This window comes from Clinocottus analis, unplaced genomic scaffold, assembly GCF_023055335.1.
Source record: "Clinocottus analis isolate CAN_PGR_092001 unplaced genomic scaffold, fCliAna1.0.p SCAF_12, whole genome shotgun sequence".
Classification (NCBI taxonomy): Eukaryota; Metazoa; Chordata; class Actinopteri; order Perciformes; family Cottidae; genus Clinocottus; species Clinocottus analis.
The window spans coordinates 1550106-1569763 of record NW_027175843.1 but is presented as its reverse complement, the minus strand read 5'-3'; the positions used below and the strand labels follow the sequence as shown (position 1 = coordinate 1569763).

Below are 19658 nucleotides of genomic sequence, written 5' to 3'. Positions count from 1 at the left end.
TAACGCAGACTGATCGGCCCACCGGGCGCCGCCGCCGCTCCGATCCATCGCGGTCCCGTCTGATTCTGCCCCGGATTCACATCGCCGGCTCAACAAGCCTCACCGGGCCGAACTCCAAACCGAACTCAGCGGAACGAGGCAAATGGACGCGGGAACGCCGCGGCCATGTTTGTCGCTTCAAAGAGGCCGTTTCGCCAAAGACAAGCGAAGGGAAACGAACATCGGCGTGTAATTTTTTACCGCGTCGGCTCATCTTTCCGCTCAATATATTCTTTTTTTTTAAATGATCGGGATGAACTTCAGACTCCACTTCCGGCTGTGCCGCGCGCTGCAGCGGTCACATTTCTACGGTTTCATTTGCCCAACGCTGGGTTTTCAGACAATTCCAGTCGTGAACTTCCCGTGTGATCGACGGTCGTGCGCGACGGCGAAGAACCGTCTTAATTTTCCTGTGAAGGGACGCGAGAACGGCGAGACGGGTGAGCGCCGCAGATGCGGCAAAGGAGACCGGCAATTTGAAAAATGAGAGGGTGGAATGGCGACTAAAGAGGATCAGGGGATCATTGGTAACTGCCCCGTGTATGTGGTTAGGTGGGCGACGGCGCGCTGTCGCCGTCCCACCATCCCATTACTTTCCCCAATAAAGCCTTGGCAGTCCGCTGATTACCTGGAGAAAGTGCGGGAGAAGAAGAATCTTAATAGAAATGGGATCAGGGGTTTTTCTGTGAAGTCAGAATCCTTCCTCATCTCTCTCCGTGCGTGTGCGTGTGTGCGTGTGTGTGTGTGTGTGTGTTGCCTCCTCAGGTGACGTCCCCGGGCACTGACCAGGTAATGCGGCGTAATGGAGGACACGTGTGGGCGCCGGTGGCCTAATGGAGAGGGGTTGCGGCGGCGAGGGGGAGTGCCTGTCGCGCTGCCTGATTGAAACTGATGGGGCCGAGGTAGAAGGGCCACGGAGTACACCGGGCAACCAACACGGCCCTTCCTGTCTCATCAAACTGACACACACACACACACACACACTCACACGCACGCCTACCTCCGAGTCCATTATTCAATTTGGCCCTTCTAATGACCAGTGAATTAGGCTGCCAGAAGCGATTTGCCGCCTGAGCCCGACCGCCGGACGTACGCGCTCTCCTCCACTCTGCATGTTAAGAGGCAGCCGTTCGGACGCCGGCGTCCAATCGGGGGACTCGAGCTGGACGCCGGATGAGGAAGGCGTCCCAGACTATGTATGAAACACTTGATCCAAAATGGAAGGAACCCGGGTCACATGACGCAAAGATGTAGAAGGGTGTGGAGGCGACTGGAGCGAGAACACAAAGCTGTGTGGCAGCAACTGGCACAACATAAATATACAGTAGCAATATACCTTTATAGTAACAATATGCCTTTATAGTAGCAATATACCTGTACAGTAGCAACACACCTGTATAGTAGCAATATACCTTTATAGTAGCAATATACCTGTATAGTAGCAGCATACCTGTACAGTAGCAATATACCTGTATAGTAGCAATATACCTGTATAGTAGCAATATGCCTGTATAGTAGCAATATACCTGTATAGTAGCAATATACATGTATAGTAGCAATATACCTGTATAGTAGCAATATACATGTATAGTAGCAATATACCTGTATAGTAGCAATATACCTGTATAGTAGCAATATACATGTATAGTAGCAGCATACCTGTACAGTAGCAATATGCCTGTATAGTAGCAATATACCTGTACAGTAGCAATATACCTGTACAGTAGCAATATACCTGTACAGTAGCAATATACCTGTACAGTAGCAATATACCTGTACAGTAGCAATATACCTTTATAGCAGCAATATACATGTATAGCAGCAATATACATGTATAGCAGCAATATACCTGTATAGTAGCAATATACCTGTATAGTAGCAATATACATGTATAGCAGCAATATACCTGTATAGTAGCAATATACATGTATAGCAGCAATATACCTGTATAGTAGCAATATACCTGTATAGTAGCAATATACCTGTATAGTAGCAATATACCTGTATAGTAGCAGTATGTCGTTTTTCATCATGAAACTGCATTGCCGTCACAATAAAAGGGCATAACTATGGGCCTTAACTAAAACTGGTGGCAACCAGAGTTTTAAGTCCTTGATTGAAGTATTTATGTTTTCTTTAGAGGCCGTTGGGAGTCTGGTCATAGACATGATTGACAATCAGAGCCGTGAAGACAGACTGACACTTGCACCTGAACACAAGACACGATACGTGATTTAAAAGGTTAAAACTACACTTCAACTGCACAAAACCATGTCAACAGTAGAAGTGATCATTTAAGGATGGCCGTCCATCTATATGTGCGTACTTTAACTTCATTAACTGTGCAAACGCAGCGTGCCGACAGAAGGAAACGGCGACGTGAGCCATCGTACGTGGACGTACCGCGAACCTCCCGCGCCGTACGGACCGCCGGTCAGCGCGGGTACGCGTCCCGCTCGGCCCGCCGAGGGACTGATAAACTGTCCCGTCGCTCTTTATAGATTCATCAGGTGCAGGTATCAGGTTCAATAATAATAAAACCTTTCTTTTTTTTGCTTTCCACCATATTTTCAAGGTTGTTGGATGGCTGCCTCCGCTTTCACTGGGAGCTGTAAAAATCCATCTGACAGCTCTGATTTATGACACGGCGCAGGCACCGAGCGCCTGTGGGGGAGGGAGGGGGGAGGAGGGGGGAGGAGGGTGAGGGTAGGGTGAGTTTGGAAGTGTGCGAATGAGCGTATGCGAAATGCCCGACTCGAGAGGACCAGCGCCGCCGTGCTGGATGTTGGAGCGCCCGGCGGGCTCAAGGGAACTGCTGCGTGTTCGCAAACATCGCAACACGGAGACGTTAGCAGACACAGCACGCTACATACCGCACTGTCAGTTTTGTATATTATATATGTGTGTTTTTCTATACAAAGATTCAGCATTGAGTTATTTCCTGCCGAGGACTGAAAACTGGATTTCTTCCCAGTTTTCAAGTAGTTTTTTTGGCGTTATTGTTACGAAAAGGTAAACAAGATTGTTGTCTTGTGTTGCCTTCGGCATTCTCGGGTGTGGATGTGTTTTTTTTCCCCAATGCAGCCGTTAACCTTTTGGAAACCGTGCGCGGAAATCCTCCCACGGCCATTTTAAGTCCCAGCATGCCCCATTCAGACAATCTTTTGGCATAAAATACGTAATTTTTCCATTTTTGAACCGAACGACACAGTTTCTTGACTGAAACTCCTTCCTAACAGGCCAAGTCTTTGTTTTATTGTGATTTTTGTTGCAGATTCTGATTCTTTAGGTCCTAATCTTTCCAAAAAGGTGTCTTATTGACGCTCCAGGAGGCTTTTTTTGGGGGGAATCTGGTTCATATCATGCTGGATGTTCATCGTTACCATCAAAATATCTTTTAAAAGTGTTTTTTTTGCAGATATACATTTTTTTCCAAAGACTTTCCTGAACAAATACATACAATAAACACAAGTATTGGAATTAATTTGGGGTTCCTACGACGACTCAAACACAGGGGAAAAAACTCTAAAATGCTTCCACAGCTCGCTCCTCCGTCCCTCCGACACCGACCCCGTCCTCCTCGCCGGGTGCTCGCCGTTTGTCACACATCAAGGCGGGCTTGGACACACCGGGATGTCCCGCCGCTCAAGGAGAGGGACGCAGGTGTGTTCGAGGTCGTGCGGGCGCCATTTGGGGAGCGGGAGGTCTGAAAACAAACGCCAGGCGAGAGGACACGGACGCATCAGTGTAGGTGTGTGTCTGCCTGTCACACTGTCATCCAGGGAGTGGAATTTCACACCGCGCGCCTTTTGCTATTGTCAGGCGGAGAGGTAGCGTTTGACGGACAGCAAAGGGGGAGGACAGGGGAGGAAGGAGGGAGGAAGACTTCAGCCTGATGAAAAAGGTTGTGGCAGCTGACAGAGGGCGGGAGAAAGTGTTCATACACCCTGAGGGGACGAATGTCAGGGGCGGAGGCGATGCGGGAGGACGGATGCACCGAGACGAAGCAGGAGCGCAGCGGGGGCGACGCCTCAGTGCAAGAAAACAGAAGGAATAAAAAAGCGACATGAAGTGTGATTGAGCTTCTGTTGTGAGAAGTTTGAAGTTGAACCGTTTTGGGTTTTGCGTTTGGTCGGGAGACTTAAACATCAGGGATCGCCTGGAAAGTCCTCGCCGAGGGAGCAGCGGAGTGAAGAGCGCCAACGCGCTTCACTCTCCATTTGGATGCATCGCCGACCGATACGCCCACACGTGGAGATGACATAAATCCCAGCGTGCATCTGCAGGGGCCGGGAAGAGTCTCTCCGTCAAGCTAAACACACCTCACCCCCCCTCCCACACACACACACACACACACACACTCTCTGTCAGTCTGTTACAGTCAACAGCGGCTAATTACTTTGAGACGGGCAGACTCATTTCTTATCATGACTGAGCGCCGCCGTGCCTGGAAACGTTGTGCCACTAAATGAAGCGCCGCTCATAATCAACAGTTGTTGGGTAAATGAATGGGAAGCGTGTTTGTCATTTGATTTCCATTGTTACTCTTGTCAAATGTTAATCGGTCCGTCTCAGCCTGTTTTTCTTCCTCGGAGGCTGTAAATCTTGTTTTGCGTCTCGATGCGTCAGCTTGGAATACTCCGAGATGCAAAACAGCTAAATCAATTAAGAAGCCGTACCTGTGCCGCCACGTCAATGACAAATCAATGCACGAGTGTGGCAACGCAGGGACGTTGTACGGGGAACATGAAGGAAGAAAAAGTGGGAGAAGAAGAGGGTTTTTGAAGAAAGGAGGAAAAGAAGCGGACGTGTGAGAGAGGGAGGATGTAAGGAGGAAGGTGAGAGGAGAAACTGCAGAAACAGACTCTTGTGGGAGGCAAAGTCGCTTCCACAGCGATGGATTGTGAGCACCAGACGGTGCAGACCCCTCCTCCTCCTCCTCCTCTTCCTCCTCCTCCCCCCCTCCAAGTTACAAAAGCTCATTTTGGAGATTTTGCTGGCACGGCAGAAAAGGCTTCCGTTCTCTCATTTTCCATATTTCATATACGGCCCATTGGCAAGCGTCGTCTTCGAGTGTCATGGCGTGGCACATTTACGAGAGAGCGCATTGAAGAACTTATCACTTGGAAGATATGCTCAAGTTCAGCATTTTGAAAGTCACCGTGCTCTCTACGGACAAAAAAAAAATCACTCGGACGGAAAAGAAAATTAGGAATTATGTCCATCGACAGTCGACACCGAGTCCTGCAGGATGAACAGCGAATCAGTTTACTTACATAAACTGTGAAAATATTCATCAAAAAAAGGCACTGCAACTAAATATTAGAACGAGTCATTGTAAAAAAAAAAAGATCAAATGGCCTTCATCAATATTCGGCTGACAAAGACTGCAGTGAGATGTTGGTAAAGTGCGTGATCGGTCTTTTTCTAACATAAACGACATGAGCAAAGACAGAGACGCACGACCACGATGAACGGAATAACCTACGATGTGTTTAAGATGTTTAATCAGGGATTTAGCTGTAGTGTTGCTTCTATTGCGTACTGAGTAACACACCAGAGTACTTCCTTCCTACACTACTGTGTAATACTGCATGATCGGCACGATCACAGTGAAACAATCCATCATGAAATTGACGTCTGGTCTCCAGCTCGCTGATCTCGCACCTGTTGGGACGAGAAACGCTCCTCTCCTGGTCCTCATCAGTCAGGTGGTCGTCGCAGAGGATCTAATTACCCACATGATGGAAAACACCTGCGCCGGCGTGCCGGGGTTCACCTGAACGCTGCTGCGCTGACGCCGTGTGACGCCAAATTATTCAGCTGCGCGCGTGTGTGTGTGTGTGTGTGTGTGTCACATTTCTGTTGATGGGTCAGTGGAGGGGGAAACCGGAGCCTCAGACGCACGAGGTGATGGACGGGAACAGTGTTCAGGGCTACGGCTCAGACTCCAACAGCTGACCCTGGTCCTCCTCCCCTCCCCCCCCCCCTCCTGTATCGACGTGTTCAAGTGTCCTTGCGGAGGACACTAATCTGCACTTACTGTAATGGACTACGCCGGTCTGCGCCGACTGTGACCCTCACCGGCGAGCCGACCCGAGCGGAGGCGTTCCCTCGAGTCGGTGTCACATTAAAAGACGCTCTGACGCAAAGCGCGCGACCTCGTCCTCGCCGCTTGTAGCCGCTAAACCCGACGGACGCTCAAGCCGGAGCAACCGAGAGCGAATTATCGAGAATTACCGAGAGAGAGAGAGAGAGAGAGAGAGAGAGAGAGAGAGAGAGAGAGAGAGAGAGAGAGAGAGAGAGAGAGAGAGAGCGGAGTCCCGCTTAGTCATCGCTTCTCTCGGCGTGGTTTGGGGAAAAAGTGCCACTTCCATCCCAGCGGCGATAAGGGGAGAGTGAAAAGGCCGGAATCAGACCTGTGTAATGCTGATGGACGTGGTGTGTGTGTGTGTGTGTGTGTGTGTGTGTGTGTGTGTGTGTGTGTGCGTGTGTGTGGGAGGGGGGGGGGGGAACTCGAGTGCAGGTGGGAGGCGAGAAATGCTGCATCAGCAAAGGTGGATTTACTTGGATGAATGGATGCGACGACGGGAGAGTGTGTGTGTGCGTGTGTGTGTGTGTGTGTGTGTGTGTGTGTGTGTGTGTGTGTGTGTGTGTGTGTGTGTAGGTGAGGTGTCAAAGCAAGGGGCTGAGACATGGCTAATACTGCCAGCGAGCTGTGGCCACCTAAGTAATTACTTAGGCTAATCCCCAGAGCAGAGCAGCTCGGTGTGTGTGTGTGTGTGTGTGTGTGTGTGTGTGTGTGCGTGTGTGTCATGAACCTGTCTCAGAGAGAGAGTAGATGAACACTTCTGATCCGTGATATAAAAACAGAAGCGTGTGTGCAATCAAAACATTAAAGAGTTTCTTTAAAACTTCCATCAACCTCTGAATATAGAAATCAATGAGGCTGAAAAACAAAAAGACAAGTTTATCTCTGGTCATGTTTTCTGATGCTTCTGACTGTGGCGTCACTCTCCCGTATTTACTCTTCGTCTCTTGTCAATATGAAGGTTTCATGGTGGAAAATAACAGAAAAAAAACAAAAGTAAAAGTGTATGCATACTTATAGTCGTAAAGGAATAATACATAATAAATGTATTTTAATCTATAGCTGTGTTTCCAGCATGAAAACACACACATGGTCAATAATGTAGTGATTATACCTTCAACTAATGGGACAAAGTATCTAGAATTTATGTTGATATGCGTAGTGTTGAATAAAAGATATTAAAATAATACATTTAAATATACAACGTTCCTCTGAAAAGAATAGTTATGCTTCAAGAAAAACAATTTAAAAATCACATTAAAACCGTATATTGACTTCACGATGTCTTGTGGAATAATTGTCTTCGAGACATTATCGCATAATAAAAAGTAATGTTTGACAAAACAAAGTTTTAATGCAAATAAAAAACTACCAAAAAAAACAAACAAAGCTCTACGTCTAAAACACAAATAAAATGAATGTTTCTCCAGCCGGAGGAAAACATTTAAATGTGTTTCTACTGCGCGGTGCACACATGCAGCATCGGATCTCTGACACACACACACACACACACACACACACACACACACACACACACACACAGAGTCCTACAACCAGAGTGTGTGTCTCCTCTGCTGCGCTCGCTGTGAGGGCTTTACCTTTGCGTTCAGAGCGTTTCTTGCGCCTCCTCTTGAACCGGCGTCGGATCAGGCAGTAGTAGGAGCCCAGATTCTGCACGCCGTTGGTGAGCAGCGCCATGGCTCGGTCAGCGCTTACGCAGTTACCCCCCCAAAAAATAAAAGAATCAGCCAAAAAAAGCACTAAATAGATCGACGACGCCGCTGGAGCCGATGCAAGTTGAGCTGCAGGGATCTCAGAGAGAGCACATGGTCTACCTGTCCTTCACGCTGCCGCTCTGATGATGCCACACACACACACACACACACACACACACACACCTGCAGCGTCTCTTTGTTTCTACTTTAGTCCCTTCTGTGTATCCGAATCCTCTTCCCCTCTTTCCCTCCTCCCGTTCCTCTCCTCTGTTGACTCCATGTCTGCCCTATCAGTAGTCGGCGATGGAGTCGTGTGTGTGTGTGTGTGTGTGTGTGTGTGTGTGTGTGTGTGTGTGAGGAGAAAAAAAAAGAAAGAGAAGGAGGAGACTAGCAGAGGAGAGAGACGGTTGGGAATCGAACCCTCCACCTGTCTCATTCCCCTCTCAAAGTATCGGACGTCTCCAGCGAGCGGCGTTCCTCCCGGGCGAGAACAGACGTGTCGGGGGCTCAACACGCCTCCGACACGCTCCACGTGTCCGGCTGCTCGTGCAAACATGGAAATAAGGTTCGAGGCGCTGAAAGTCAGATTTATTTCTGCTGCCTTGAACCTCACCGGCAGCAGAAGGATGAGCGGCTCTCAGAGAGAAACGCTCTGCCTCCCTCTGGTGGCGAGCGTCTGTCGTTACACCCGTCATGGAGCCAAAGCAACACTTTCTTTCTCTTTTTTTGTTGTTGTTGCCCCTTAATAGTGATAATCATGGCTGATTGAAGTAGTTTTTAAAGTGGAAATTATGTGGAAAAACGCAGCGAACCAGAAGTCTCCAGCGAGACACTTGAACGCATCGTGTCGGAGACGAAGAGAGAAAGAAAAGCGAGCGACGACAGAAATGAAGAAGAAAAAAGCTCCTCTTACCTTTGGCTCGGTTGTGATGTCTGTGATCTTCAGGGGAGGAAGAGAAAAACCTGATGGGGAGACAGAGAAGAGGTTCAAAGTTAGTAATCAGTTGAGTTGCTGTGTGTTAGTGTGCAACAGATGTGCAACCGAGTTCGTGGTAGACAAGAGGAGCACACTCTTTACGCTCCTTCACTGGTGATTATTCAGCCGGCTTCTCGCAGCAGCTGCTCGGCTGAATTGTTCCAATAAAATAGCTGATGTCGTCTGATGCTGTGGTTCCTGTGTTTCCCCTACAGGAAGTGATGAGAGCGATTCATTTTTCTCCATCTTCTTCTTAAAATGTGCACGGACGGGTCAGCCTCTTGAACTGAAACTGCACTTTGTTATCAACAACTAACTGATCATCATGCTGGTTCAACGTCAGCCAGACCATAATGTTTCCTCTTACTGCTACTGTTCATGCATCGGCCAGACACTTAATCTGGAAAAACCTTCCATCGAGGTTCCCAGACATCCTCCTGTTCCAGTGGAATAAACATGACCTTATTATACAGGCATTATATTGAATAAATATTCAAAAATTCAGATTTCTGCACATCAAAACGTCCCAAAATGCAGGAGGTGGGCGGGGCTTGTGCAGAACGCTAACTGAACATGACAGTGAACCAGAAAAGACAAAAAAGAAAAGGACTTAAAGCTCCATAGCCTCTCTTGTAGATACAGCCTCTGGGAATAGATGATAGAAGGGAACACGAGACGAGGAGGAGGAGGAGGAGGAAGAAACAGTCATAAAAGTGAGGATGTAGAGATAAAGAACGAGGAAATGAAGAGTGGGAGATAAGGGAGCAAGGTAAGATGAGGTGAGGGAAGGAAAAAAAATAAGTCTCCCCGCACAAAAACAGAAGAGACGACGCGGGTCCGATAAAGATGTCGGACCTCTGGGGTCGTTTAAGGTCAACGAGGCAGAGACGGTGAAACAGAGGAGAAAAGAAAGATGGAAGGTTTTGAGGAAAAGAGAAAAGAGAGCCAGCACAGAGATTTGGGATGGAAGCAGATGAACTTAAATAACTCCCTCTCCTCCCTCCAGATGCAAATTCATTCATGTCTCACGTGTGCAGGCCAACAATAACAGCGGCGGGCCGAGTCTCGCCACAACCGCCTCGGGCCCCCGGGAGGAGGAGGAGGAGGAAGAGGAGGGGGGGGGAGGTTTGTGTTTTTGTTTTGTCGAGCCCTTCAGTATTCCTTATACTTTACAGAAGAAGAAGCTGCAGACGTGGAGAGAGAGGAGACCCACTTCCCCCCCGTCTCCGCTCGTGGCCTTTTGTTTTTTTGTTTGTTGTTGACGCATACCAAAACGGACACGAGAAGGGAGGAAGAGGGGAGGAAGAGGGGAGGAAGAGGGGAGGAAGAGGGGATGCGGTCGTACCCAATAACACGCTCAACTCCCTGCAGAGCGGCCTCTGCAGCGGTCAGACAGGAGGAACGAGGACCACGGACACAAACGCCCTCTTAAGCGCTCCACAGGCCGCTGCGGCGAGGCCGCCGGCGGGTTCCCACTGCGAGTTACTCACAGTCACACGAAAATAATCTAAAAACAGACTCAGAGGGAACTGCTGCTTCTTCTTCTTCTTCTTCTTCTTCTTCTTCTTCTTCTTCTTTTTAAGCCACTCATTTGAATTTGTAAGCCAGTTCCAGAGAGAGAGAAGAGCTCGGTCTGATGAGCTGGGCTTAAATCACACGTCTGCTTGGCTCAGGAACACACTGAGTGATGCAGTACACCCAGACACCAGCAGGGGGGAGGGGAGGGGGTCACATGTCAAATACTGCAGCGTCATTAAACTGACATGTTGACATTCTTTTTTTAGTTTTTCTTTCAACAGCGAGCACACGCGACCCCTCGGCTACACCGAGAGGTGCTCGTTAGTATTTATAAGCATTGCTCATTAAACCGGCGTACCTCCTTCTAACGGCTACTTAGCGAGCGAGCGAAGGGCCCGCTAACGAGCCGACCAACATCTGGAGGGGAACAACGTGCAAAAACTAAAATTAAAACCTCAGTGTTTCCTCAGTTGCTTAAGACAATTTGGAGAGGGAGGAGGTGGAGTGGAGGATGTTGTTGGTGTCTTTTAAAGACAGATATGAAGAGAGACACTGAGGGACTGAAAAAAAACGATTATGAAAGAGAGAGAGAGAGAGAGAGAGAGAGAGAGAGAGAGAGAGAGAGAGAGAGAGAGAGAGAGAGAGAGAGAGAATAGGAGTGTGTGACTGTAAACCTCGACTACCGGTCTACAGCCAAAAAATTAGGCCAAGGGCTCACTAACCATTACACAAACACACACACACACACACACACACACACACACACACAAGTGTCCTGAGTGCCATCAACCCCCCCCTCCTCCCTGTGACCTAGCTTTTTCTCATACATGCATACACAGGGACACAACTTTAATTAAATCCATCATTTAATTAAGTGTGTGTGATTGTAGTGTGATCGATTGGCACGTGTGTGTGTGTGTGTGTGTGTGTGTGTGTGTGTGTGCTCAAGGGGGGGATAGACGCTGGCCCTCTTCATCCTGCCTCATGAATGTCTGCCAGTGTTTTTGTTCTACTGCCGTTCGTCCAGCAGAGGGCGCCACCGCTGCAGGACAACCAACCTGTCTGCAGCATGGAGAGAGAGAGAGAGAGAGCGAGCGAGCAAGAGAGAGCAAGAGGGCACTTTTCAGATGTTCATGTGCTGCTGTGGCCGCTCACGTGTCCTCTGCAGGGTGAACTCTGTGAACGAGTGAATACAGATCAGCTGAGTCGAAGCTTCTGCAGTGATGGAGGAGCACGCTGAAGCAGGGTTGCACAATTTGGGCACGAGACAAAATTGGGTTAAAGGGGCACAAGGCGGCAGAAGATCAAGCATCACATGCAACAGGTTCTGCAGACCAACTTTTTGTTTTACGTCGAGTGGAACGAATCTCTCGCACACCAGAACTCACACTGACACCGAGAGCAGCTCCTGACAGACGGAGCCGAGACCTCCCACCGACGATGGGGCCGTCGGGTCTGGACCGGACCCCCGGGACACCGACTTCAAACGAAATAACAACCGAATCGATCAATAATTCATTTTGAATTCACCGATACGTTTTGGAGGGTGTGACATTGATCCAGGACACAGTTCCTCGCACACACACACACTTCAAAGAGCAATTTTCGGTGGTTTCCCGCTGCATCTTTTCAGTATTCACGGCCACGTTCTGTGCAGCGCTTTTAAAGAATCCAGTCGGGTCCTCGTTGGGGATGTTTCAGCGCTGCGAGCGCTCAGGTGATGGGTACGATCCACAATGCCGGGGATTAGACTGCGAGGAATGTGTCGTCCTGTTTGCGAGGCCGTGAGGATTTTGTGTTGGCCCGAAACCATTTTCTGTTGCTTTGTTAAACATGAACAAAAAAATAAATAAAAATGAATACGTTTCGAGGCTCAGCGCTGCAACACAATGAGGCGCGCGGCCTCCAGAGCGCTCCGATTGGTCGGTCGAGGCTCTGAGCGACGAGGTGGGAAGCTCCTCGAGGAGCCGAGGGGCCGCATGACTGTCGACCGCACGCCAGCAGCGAGCGCCGTCGCTGCTTCTTATGAGATTTGGGTATTAAATCAGGGGGGTGGGGGAGGGGCCGGAGGTCTGAAACCCGTTTAGCATTGTTAGGATTTCTTTTGGTATTAGAGAAGCGTGTTTTCTTACATGCATTGAGGGAGCAATACAACCCTCTGTAGGGATAGCAATGCAACTGTTGCAGCAATTTAATGTTGTGATTTCCCAAGACAGAAGGAAATGAGCCGCGTCCTGCAGCCCAAACAGCTGACGTGCGTCAGTACAGCAAAGACAATGGCGACGGGGAACGACGGGAGAACTGAAATGTCATGATTAAAAGGCTACTCAAACTGGATTAATATATATATGTATATATATATATATATATATATATATATATATATATATATATATATATATATATATATATATATATATATATATATTTAACTGCCAAAGACGAATGCTTTTGACTTTGATCAAAGCTGGAATTAAATGTCAGGTTGTTTTTTTTAAATCCCTGATAGCGAGCTGACAAATGAGTGTTGTTGGCATCCAGAAGCCTCCTGTTGAACAATCGGATGCTCAGTTTAAAAATAGGATGTTTGCATCGTGGAGAGACCAGGTAGGAGGTCTGTGACAGGATAGGACAGCGATTGCTTCAGGGATCGCTTCTGCAAGAGGAAGATAGGATGTTTCTGTGAAACCTGGGGAGAGTTTTCTGTAATGAGGCCCGAGGAGAGGAAGGCCAAAAAAAAAAAAACGAGTATTAAGTGCTATGTGGTCTCATGGCAGGTAGTGAACACTGGCTGAACATTCATTATTTTAAGGGTTTGAGAGGCCCAACAAGTATGTGTGTGTGTGTGGGTCCAAGAATTATCTGTAAACAAACCGGACTGCCAAAATGCTCTTTGTGACTTCTCGCAGCTTCCAAAAAAATTGGCTGGTCCGCGTTCGTTTCATGAGAAGCCGTCGCTTTGTTCTGCTGTCGTTCACCAGCTGCTGCGCTCTGCCGTCATCCTCTCTGAACAGGAGGCCCGCTTCTCTTCCCAACGGGCCCACAAATAGGACTTTAATCGTCCTTTGGGAGTTTCCTTTTGGTTCCCCGAGCCGACCACGAGCTCCACCGCTGGGCGCGGCACCCGCCTCTCTCCTCCGTAACCATCCTCCAGCCTCCAGCTCTCTCCGCCTGGGACCAACCCGCTCCACTGCCTGTGGCTTTCTGGGTGTTGGGCTGGGTGACCAGCGATCTTGAGCATGAGGAGAACAATGGCCGCCGTGTCGGCCCCACTTTGGCAACACACACACACACACACACACCTGAAGGGCAAAGCCGGCAGAGTGGGATGAGGGCAGCGGACCGGAAGCCGCTCGCTCTGCCTTCACACCGCCGGTCCTGATGATTGTTTACCAGCCCAGAATGCATACCCATGAACCCAGATGATGTCATTACTCACACGTCACGAGTGTGTATCCCTCCCTCGCCCCCTCCTCCCCTCTCTCTCTTTCTGAGCTGTGACACCTGGAGGTGAATACTGAGCCGTTTGGAATATTTTTGGGCCGCGCGCGTCAACTCCCGTCTCAGCCGAGCGGCTGCAAAAAAAAACAGCGGGGTTTTTTTTTTTCGACAACAGTCTCCGGGATATCCCCGCACGATTTGCATGTTGCCATGGCAACACGGGGTGGGGGGAAAAAAAATAAAAATAAAAATAATTCAAAGTGGGCTTTGCACTGTTGCAGGTGTGGATTCATGATGATTTCAGTTAAATAATAAACAGTTTCAGGGAGAAGAAAAAACACTCCCACTCCCAAAGTACTTGATATTGTTTTCTCTGTGAAGGTTTAATAGCGACGTGATGAACACAGCATCTCCGCGTGCCGCTAAAAAAACACCCTCATGATCTACAACAGAGTTTGTACCGCTGCCGAGTCCCTCTCCTTCACCTCTAATGGTCCTCCCTCTCTTTACTACATGTTACAACATGGCATGTCAGCACTTTTCTCCCGTGACGAATTAGCCTCTTTTCTCGGCCCCATTCGTCTCCCCGCCCCTTGTCGACAGGCACAACCTTCCACTTCCTGCGTGTGTGACGGGGGGAGGAAGGGGAAAGCTGAGGTCACGGGAGGGGAAAACGACCGGGTGGTGTTTAATTAGCGAGGGCGAGGACATACGGGCGGAGGTGGAGCGAGACGGACTGACGGGCGACGTCTGAAGACATGTTGAAGCTGCCAAAACAAAGAAAAAGTGTGAAACACAAACCGAGGGGACGCCTGCATGGAAAACTCTTGGAGCGGCTGCACGACAAAGTCACAAGGTTTTTACTGCACTGCAATGCAGTGCGACATTGAGGATAAACACACACACACACACACACACACACACACACACACACGTCTCTGAGTGCACACAGAGACGTGGAGGTGAGCAGGCGAGGTCTTTCCATGACTTTGTCGTCCGTACGCATCAGAGACGGTGAGGGTTCGGCTCTGCGGTGGACTTTGATTGACAGCCCGTGTGACCTTTCAAATGATCACCTTTTTCTTTGCTAAGCCCCGCCCCCGCAGCTACGCCGTCATGCTGCCGGAGCGACCGAGGAGCCCACACTGTCACGAGGAAATGTTATCGGATTTTTAGAGAAGAAAAAAATCATTCGGTGGCTAACGTAGCATAGAAGTGCTAACGCTAGTTAGTTAATGTACTCTGTGAATGTGTGTTAGGGGCTGATTAAAGCCGCAATTGTGAGGGAGAAGAGAGGAGGCATTGCACGATGAAGTGACGACCGGGGCGCTTCAATGTGTTCGATTTCCTGCAAAACGCCCCGCCCCAAATATCTGGCTGCCGAGTTCAAAACAAGTGAACTTGGCAGCCGTCACTGTGCAGCTCTGCATTTATTCCAGACTTCATGCAACGAGCAAACTTGAAAGTTGCTGAACAAACTGTCCGATTACTGCTTTGTAGCACGCCTTTAAAAACACACACACACACACACACACACAGCTCTGTTCTGATGAAGCATTGCTGCATCAGGAGTTTGAGGTCATCCCAAAAATAAGCCAGAACAAAAAAAAAAAAAAAAATCTTTCCTCCCTCACCTGCTCTGATGGGACTGCATGAGCATCCCTGTGCAGAGGGTGCCCACGCAGGTCTACATCAGAGAGAGCGTGTGAGTGTGTGAGTGTGTGTGTGTGTGTGTGTGTGTGTGTGTGTGTGTGTGTGTGTGTGTGTGTACTCCTCGCCTCTCTGGCTGTGTCTATCTGGGTCAACCATCTGGGGAGCTGCCAAGGCCTTGGTAAAGTGGGCAGCTGGCCATCACAGCTGGCCAACAAATCACACACACACACACACACAAAGAGAGAGAGGGAGAGAGAGCGAGAGAGAGAGAGGAGCCACCAGGTAACATCTGCATTGCCACCGCCCAGTGCTAGCAGCTAGCGGCCACCTGAGCCCCCTGTATGCTCAGCAGGAGGTGGAAGTGTGTGAGCAGGTGAAGGAGCAAGAGGCTCCCGCTGCTCATCGGGGACCATCGAGTACACGGCTGGTGTGTGTTTGCGTACGCCGGCCCTCAACGTCGCGCACAAACTTCGAGCTGGAATGCGGAGTCCGGCGCCAACTACCCACGAGCAACACGGGAGACTGGAACCGCTCCGACCTCCTTTTCTTTCAGCCTCGCCGTGGCACAATGGCGGCTCAGGCTTTTCCCACGCTGCTCCTTTTTCAGCGGGGAGCGCAGACGCCATCGCGGCAGAGGTGCTTTGAAAAAGTAGGCCACGGCCTGTTGTGTTCACGTTTCTCTGTCTGTGTGTGTGTGTGTGTGTGTGTGTGTAACGTAATGCCAGTGTGTCCAAGTGAGTCTTTTTGTGGGGGCGGGGCTTCAGAAGCTCCTGGAGGATCCAGCAAATGCATCTACACAAAAGGTTTTGCATTCAATTTACAAAACCTAATACATGATTTAAAGATATTTTATAGCCTCTTTCAGGAGTTTGACTTTTGTAATGGGACACGTTTTTAAGTTGGTTTGTAAAATCAATTAAAAAGGGGAGAAATGCAGCCTTTCAATTCACAAATCACAAATACAAGATTTGCCTCGGAGGGCTTTACAGTCTGTACACATGACATCGCTGTCCCGGGACTTCACATCGGATCAGGAAAAACTCCCCAAATAAAGATAGAAAAAACCCTTTTACAGGGGAAGAAGGGAAGAAACCTTCATAGAGCAACAAGAGGAGGATCCTCTCTCTTTCCAGGTGAGACAGACTGAAGAAAATAATTAAAAAAGAGCTGCGACTGCGCTGCACACCAACCAGTTACAGACCAGGTGCCGGATAAAAGCAGACCTGAAGCTCAAAGGAAGAAGAAGAAGATATGAAAACTTCTTTCATTACAGTCGCAGCTTTCATCAGGTAATCCTGACAAACGGCCTGTGAGACGAGGAGCGCCGAAGAATCCAGACGTAAAAGTCCAGCGTGTGGATGTTGGGTTTCATGTGTTTGTTCCCTCTACAGGTGCTGGATCTCACCACCAGCTGGTCTTCCTGGAAAATAACTCCGCCCTGCCCTCCACATTCATATTAATGAAGCCTCAACAGTTTCCCATTTTGCACCCGGGGGAATAAACGAGGCGAGCTCTGTGGCGAGACGCGAGGCGACCAGGCGGTTTTAGGAGTGCGGTCGCAAACCCCCGTCTCTCCCCACACGGGGACGCGACCGCCGGGACGCCATCGAGCACGCCGAACGCGACGCAAACCCCCCAGACTGCTGGAGGAGAGTCGGCCGAAAAAACCAACCCGGTCGCTCGGGTTGCGGCCGTGTTGTCGGTGCGGATGTGGAGCCACAGAGAAGGGAAGTGAGATGAGCCCGTGGCTCTCGGGCCGCCGACCCTCTGCCGGGCCTCCTCTCTCTCTCCATGGTCCCCTCCCTTTGATTTTTCCTCTATCAAAACTGGTCTTCTGCCCGCCTGACACGCGCCCCCAACACAAAAGCAATTCCCTTTGGAGCTGTGAGTGCATGTGTGTGTGTGTGTGTGTGTGTTCGGCCTTAAATGATTGAATGTTTGGCTCTCGGCGGCGGCTGCACCGGCCAGCTCTCAGGTGCGAGTGTGTAATTGTCTCCTCAGTGAAGTCTCCCATGTGATGAGCGACAGACAAGGCTACTGAGGGAGAAGACGCCGGCAGCGAGTAGCACGCCGCCTCGTTAGAAGGCGAGTCGGTGTTAATAAAACGGGGCGGCGGCGGCAGCGGCTCGTCTTTCTGGGATCTCCATCCAGCCGGGGCTGCCTGCCCGAGGCCGGCAGCTCGGCTGAGGACCAATGAACAGAGCCGGTCCGACTCGCGTCTCCTCGTCTGTGAGGAGCCTCCATGTCCAAAGACGGCAATTCCCCAAACTCACGAGTGACTGGAGGAATGATTTCAGACTGAAAATGAAGAAGAGAAAGGAGTTCCTCTGCAGAATCCCTCTCAAAATACAGACCAAAACGACGTCGTTCCTTTTCATCTGATGATCCAAATAATGACATGAAGGGAGACTCAGGGGATCAGACGTAATGTAAAGACACTTCTCTCCTTGTGTCTCTCAGAAAATCATATTTTTAGAAATAAACAAGAGCATTGCAGCCAAAATGGCCTGTTCTCCTTTCCCTCCTCTTCTCCTCCTCCTCTTCTCCTCCTCTTCTCTCCTCATTTCGCTTTTTTCCCTCCGAGAAAGCTTTAAAGCCATTACACTGCAAAACTGCATTTGACATCTCCTTTCACCAACGGCCTGGTTACATAAGGGATGCTATTTTAGGTTTGGTAACGAATAGGGGAGGAACACACACACACACACACACACACACACACACACACACACACACACACACACACACACACACACACACACACACACACACACACACACACACACACACACGGTTCCCCGTCTGCCTCGGTTTCTGGGGTCACAGTTTGGTGGATCAGGGAAAAGACATAAAGGATAATTCTGATATTTATTGAAAACAGTGGCTCATTATTATTGTAACAGTTGAGGCGTATTGTCATTTTAATTCATCACCTGGTGTAATAAGTGTATTAAGTACTTTTATTCCATCTGTATGTTTAATATTCCTCTTACAGTTTAATTTTGTTTTATTACTGTTCTACTGTTTATTTATATTGCTTGATTTTTAATCTGTATTTACTGTAATGCTGCTGTAATCCTGTAATTTCCTCACTGAGGGACTAATAAAGGCTTATCTTATTTTATCTTATAACATTTAGTATTTTAAAGAAAATACATAAATAATACAAGCAATAACACCAATAATAATAATAATAATAATGATGATGAATAAATCTATCATATTAATATTAAACCTCTTATTAAAGGTAAATCTCACTGAAATTTGAAAATCCCTTCCCTGGCAGGAGCCACAGAAACCCAGTGACCCGTCGTAATCCCTGAGCGGCGCCGCGGCTCAGCGCCGGTCTGTGACCGCACGCAGGAAGTGGACGTCGTCATGGTGACGTCGCCCTTTGGTCTGTGCGCTGCCGTTTGAAACGACCTCTTGGATCGCGGCCAGCGAGCAACCAGCGAAGGGAAGCGACCGCGTTTGGGAGCAGAGGAGGCGCCGGCGGATGCGGCGCATGCGGCGCATGCGGCGTCCGGCCACCTGTCAATCACAGGAAGCCCCGCCTTAAAGCACACGGACTTCAGGTGCCGCCGAATCAGACGTGAAAGAAACTCTGAAGGGGTTCAATGACGTTTTCCCCATCGGGTCATTCAAGGTAAAGCAGGGACAGAAATAGAGAATGAAAGAGGGAGGAGGGGGGAGAGAGATTAACACAAGACAAGCAGAGAGAGAGAGATTATGGCGGAGGGGGGACGAGGCGCGAGAGGAGTAAATGTAAAATGCTTTGTTGATGCGAACAAACGCACAAAAAAAAAGGCGGCATTGGTCTGCGTGACCCTTCAGCCCTCGCTTGTTCCCTCTGAAAGAGCCGGACTTCAAAGCAGCGACTAAACAGGTGGAATTAGGGAATCCAGACGGAGAGCGTCCAGCTTACAGGTGTCACACACGCCAGAAAGTGACAACAACAACAACAACAACAAGCTGCAATCCCATTGGCTCCTGCACTGAGCCGTGCCATAAAAGACGCCTCATGGGGTTTTCTTGAGAATAAACTAAAGTTCTGTTTACATTCAGGAGTTACTCCCCCCCCATAAGGCATTGTGCCTTTGAGCAAACAAACACCTTTATTTCTACTGATAAAAGAGCCGGTTAACATGAAACCTGCAGCAGAAACTCCTCTGAGCGTTTGCACAGTTTAGGAAACGTCTTTCTTTATTTTTTAAGTCATCTCTTC

General features: G+C 49.1%; 1 protein-coding gene across 3 annotated transcripts in view; it reads right to left on the bottom strand.

Annotated features, from left to right (window-relative positions):
* adarb1b (adenosine deaminase RNA specific B1b) overlaps positions 1 to 19658 on the bottom strand; it is a 93573-nt gene that overhangs the window by 27380 nt on the left and 46535 nt on the right. For 2 of the 3 annotated variants that reach the window (XM_068571784.1, XM_068571783.1), the window contains one exon: positions 8759 to 8808. Coding sequence is in view for 1 of the 3 variants with exons in the window: in XM_068571782.1 (XP_068427883.1) it covers positions 7729 to 7828 (100 nt within the window). In the remaining 2 variants the exon portion in view is untranslated. Of the gene's footprint in view, positions 1 to 7728; positions 7833 to 8758; positions 8809 to 19658 lie in introns of those variants that run through there. The other variant, XM_068571782.1, reaches the window with a different exon arrangement.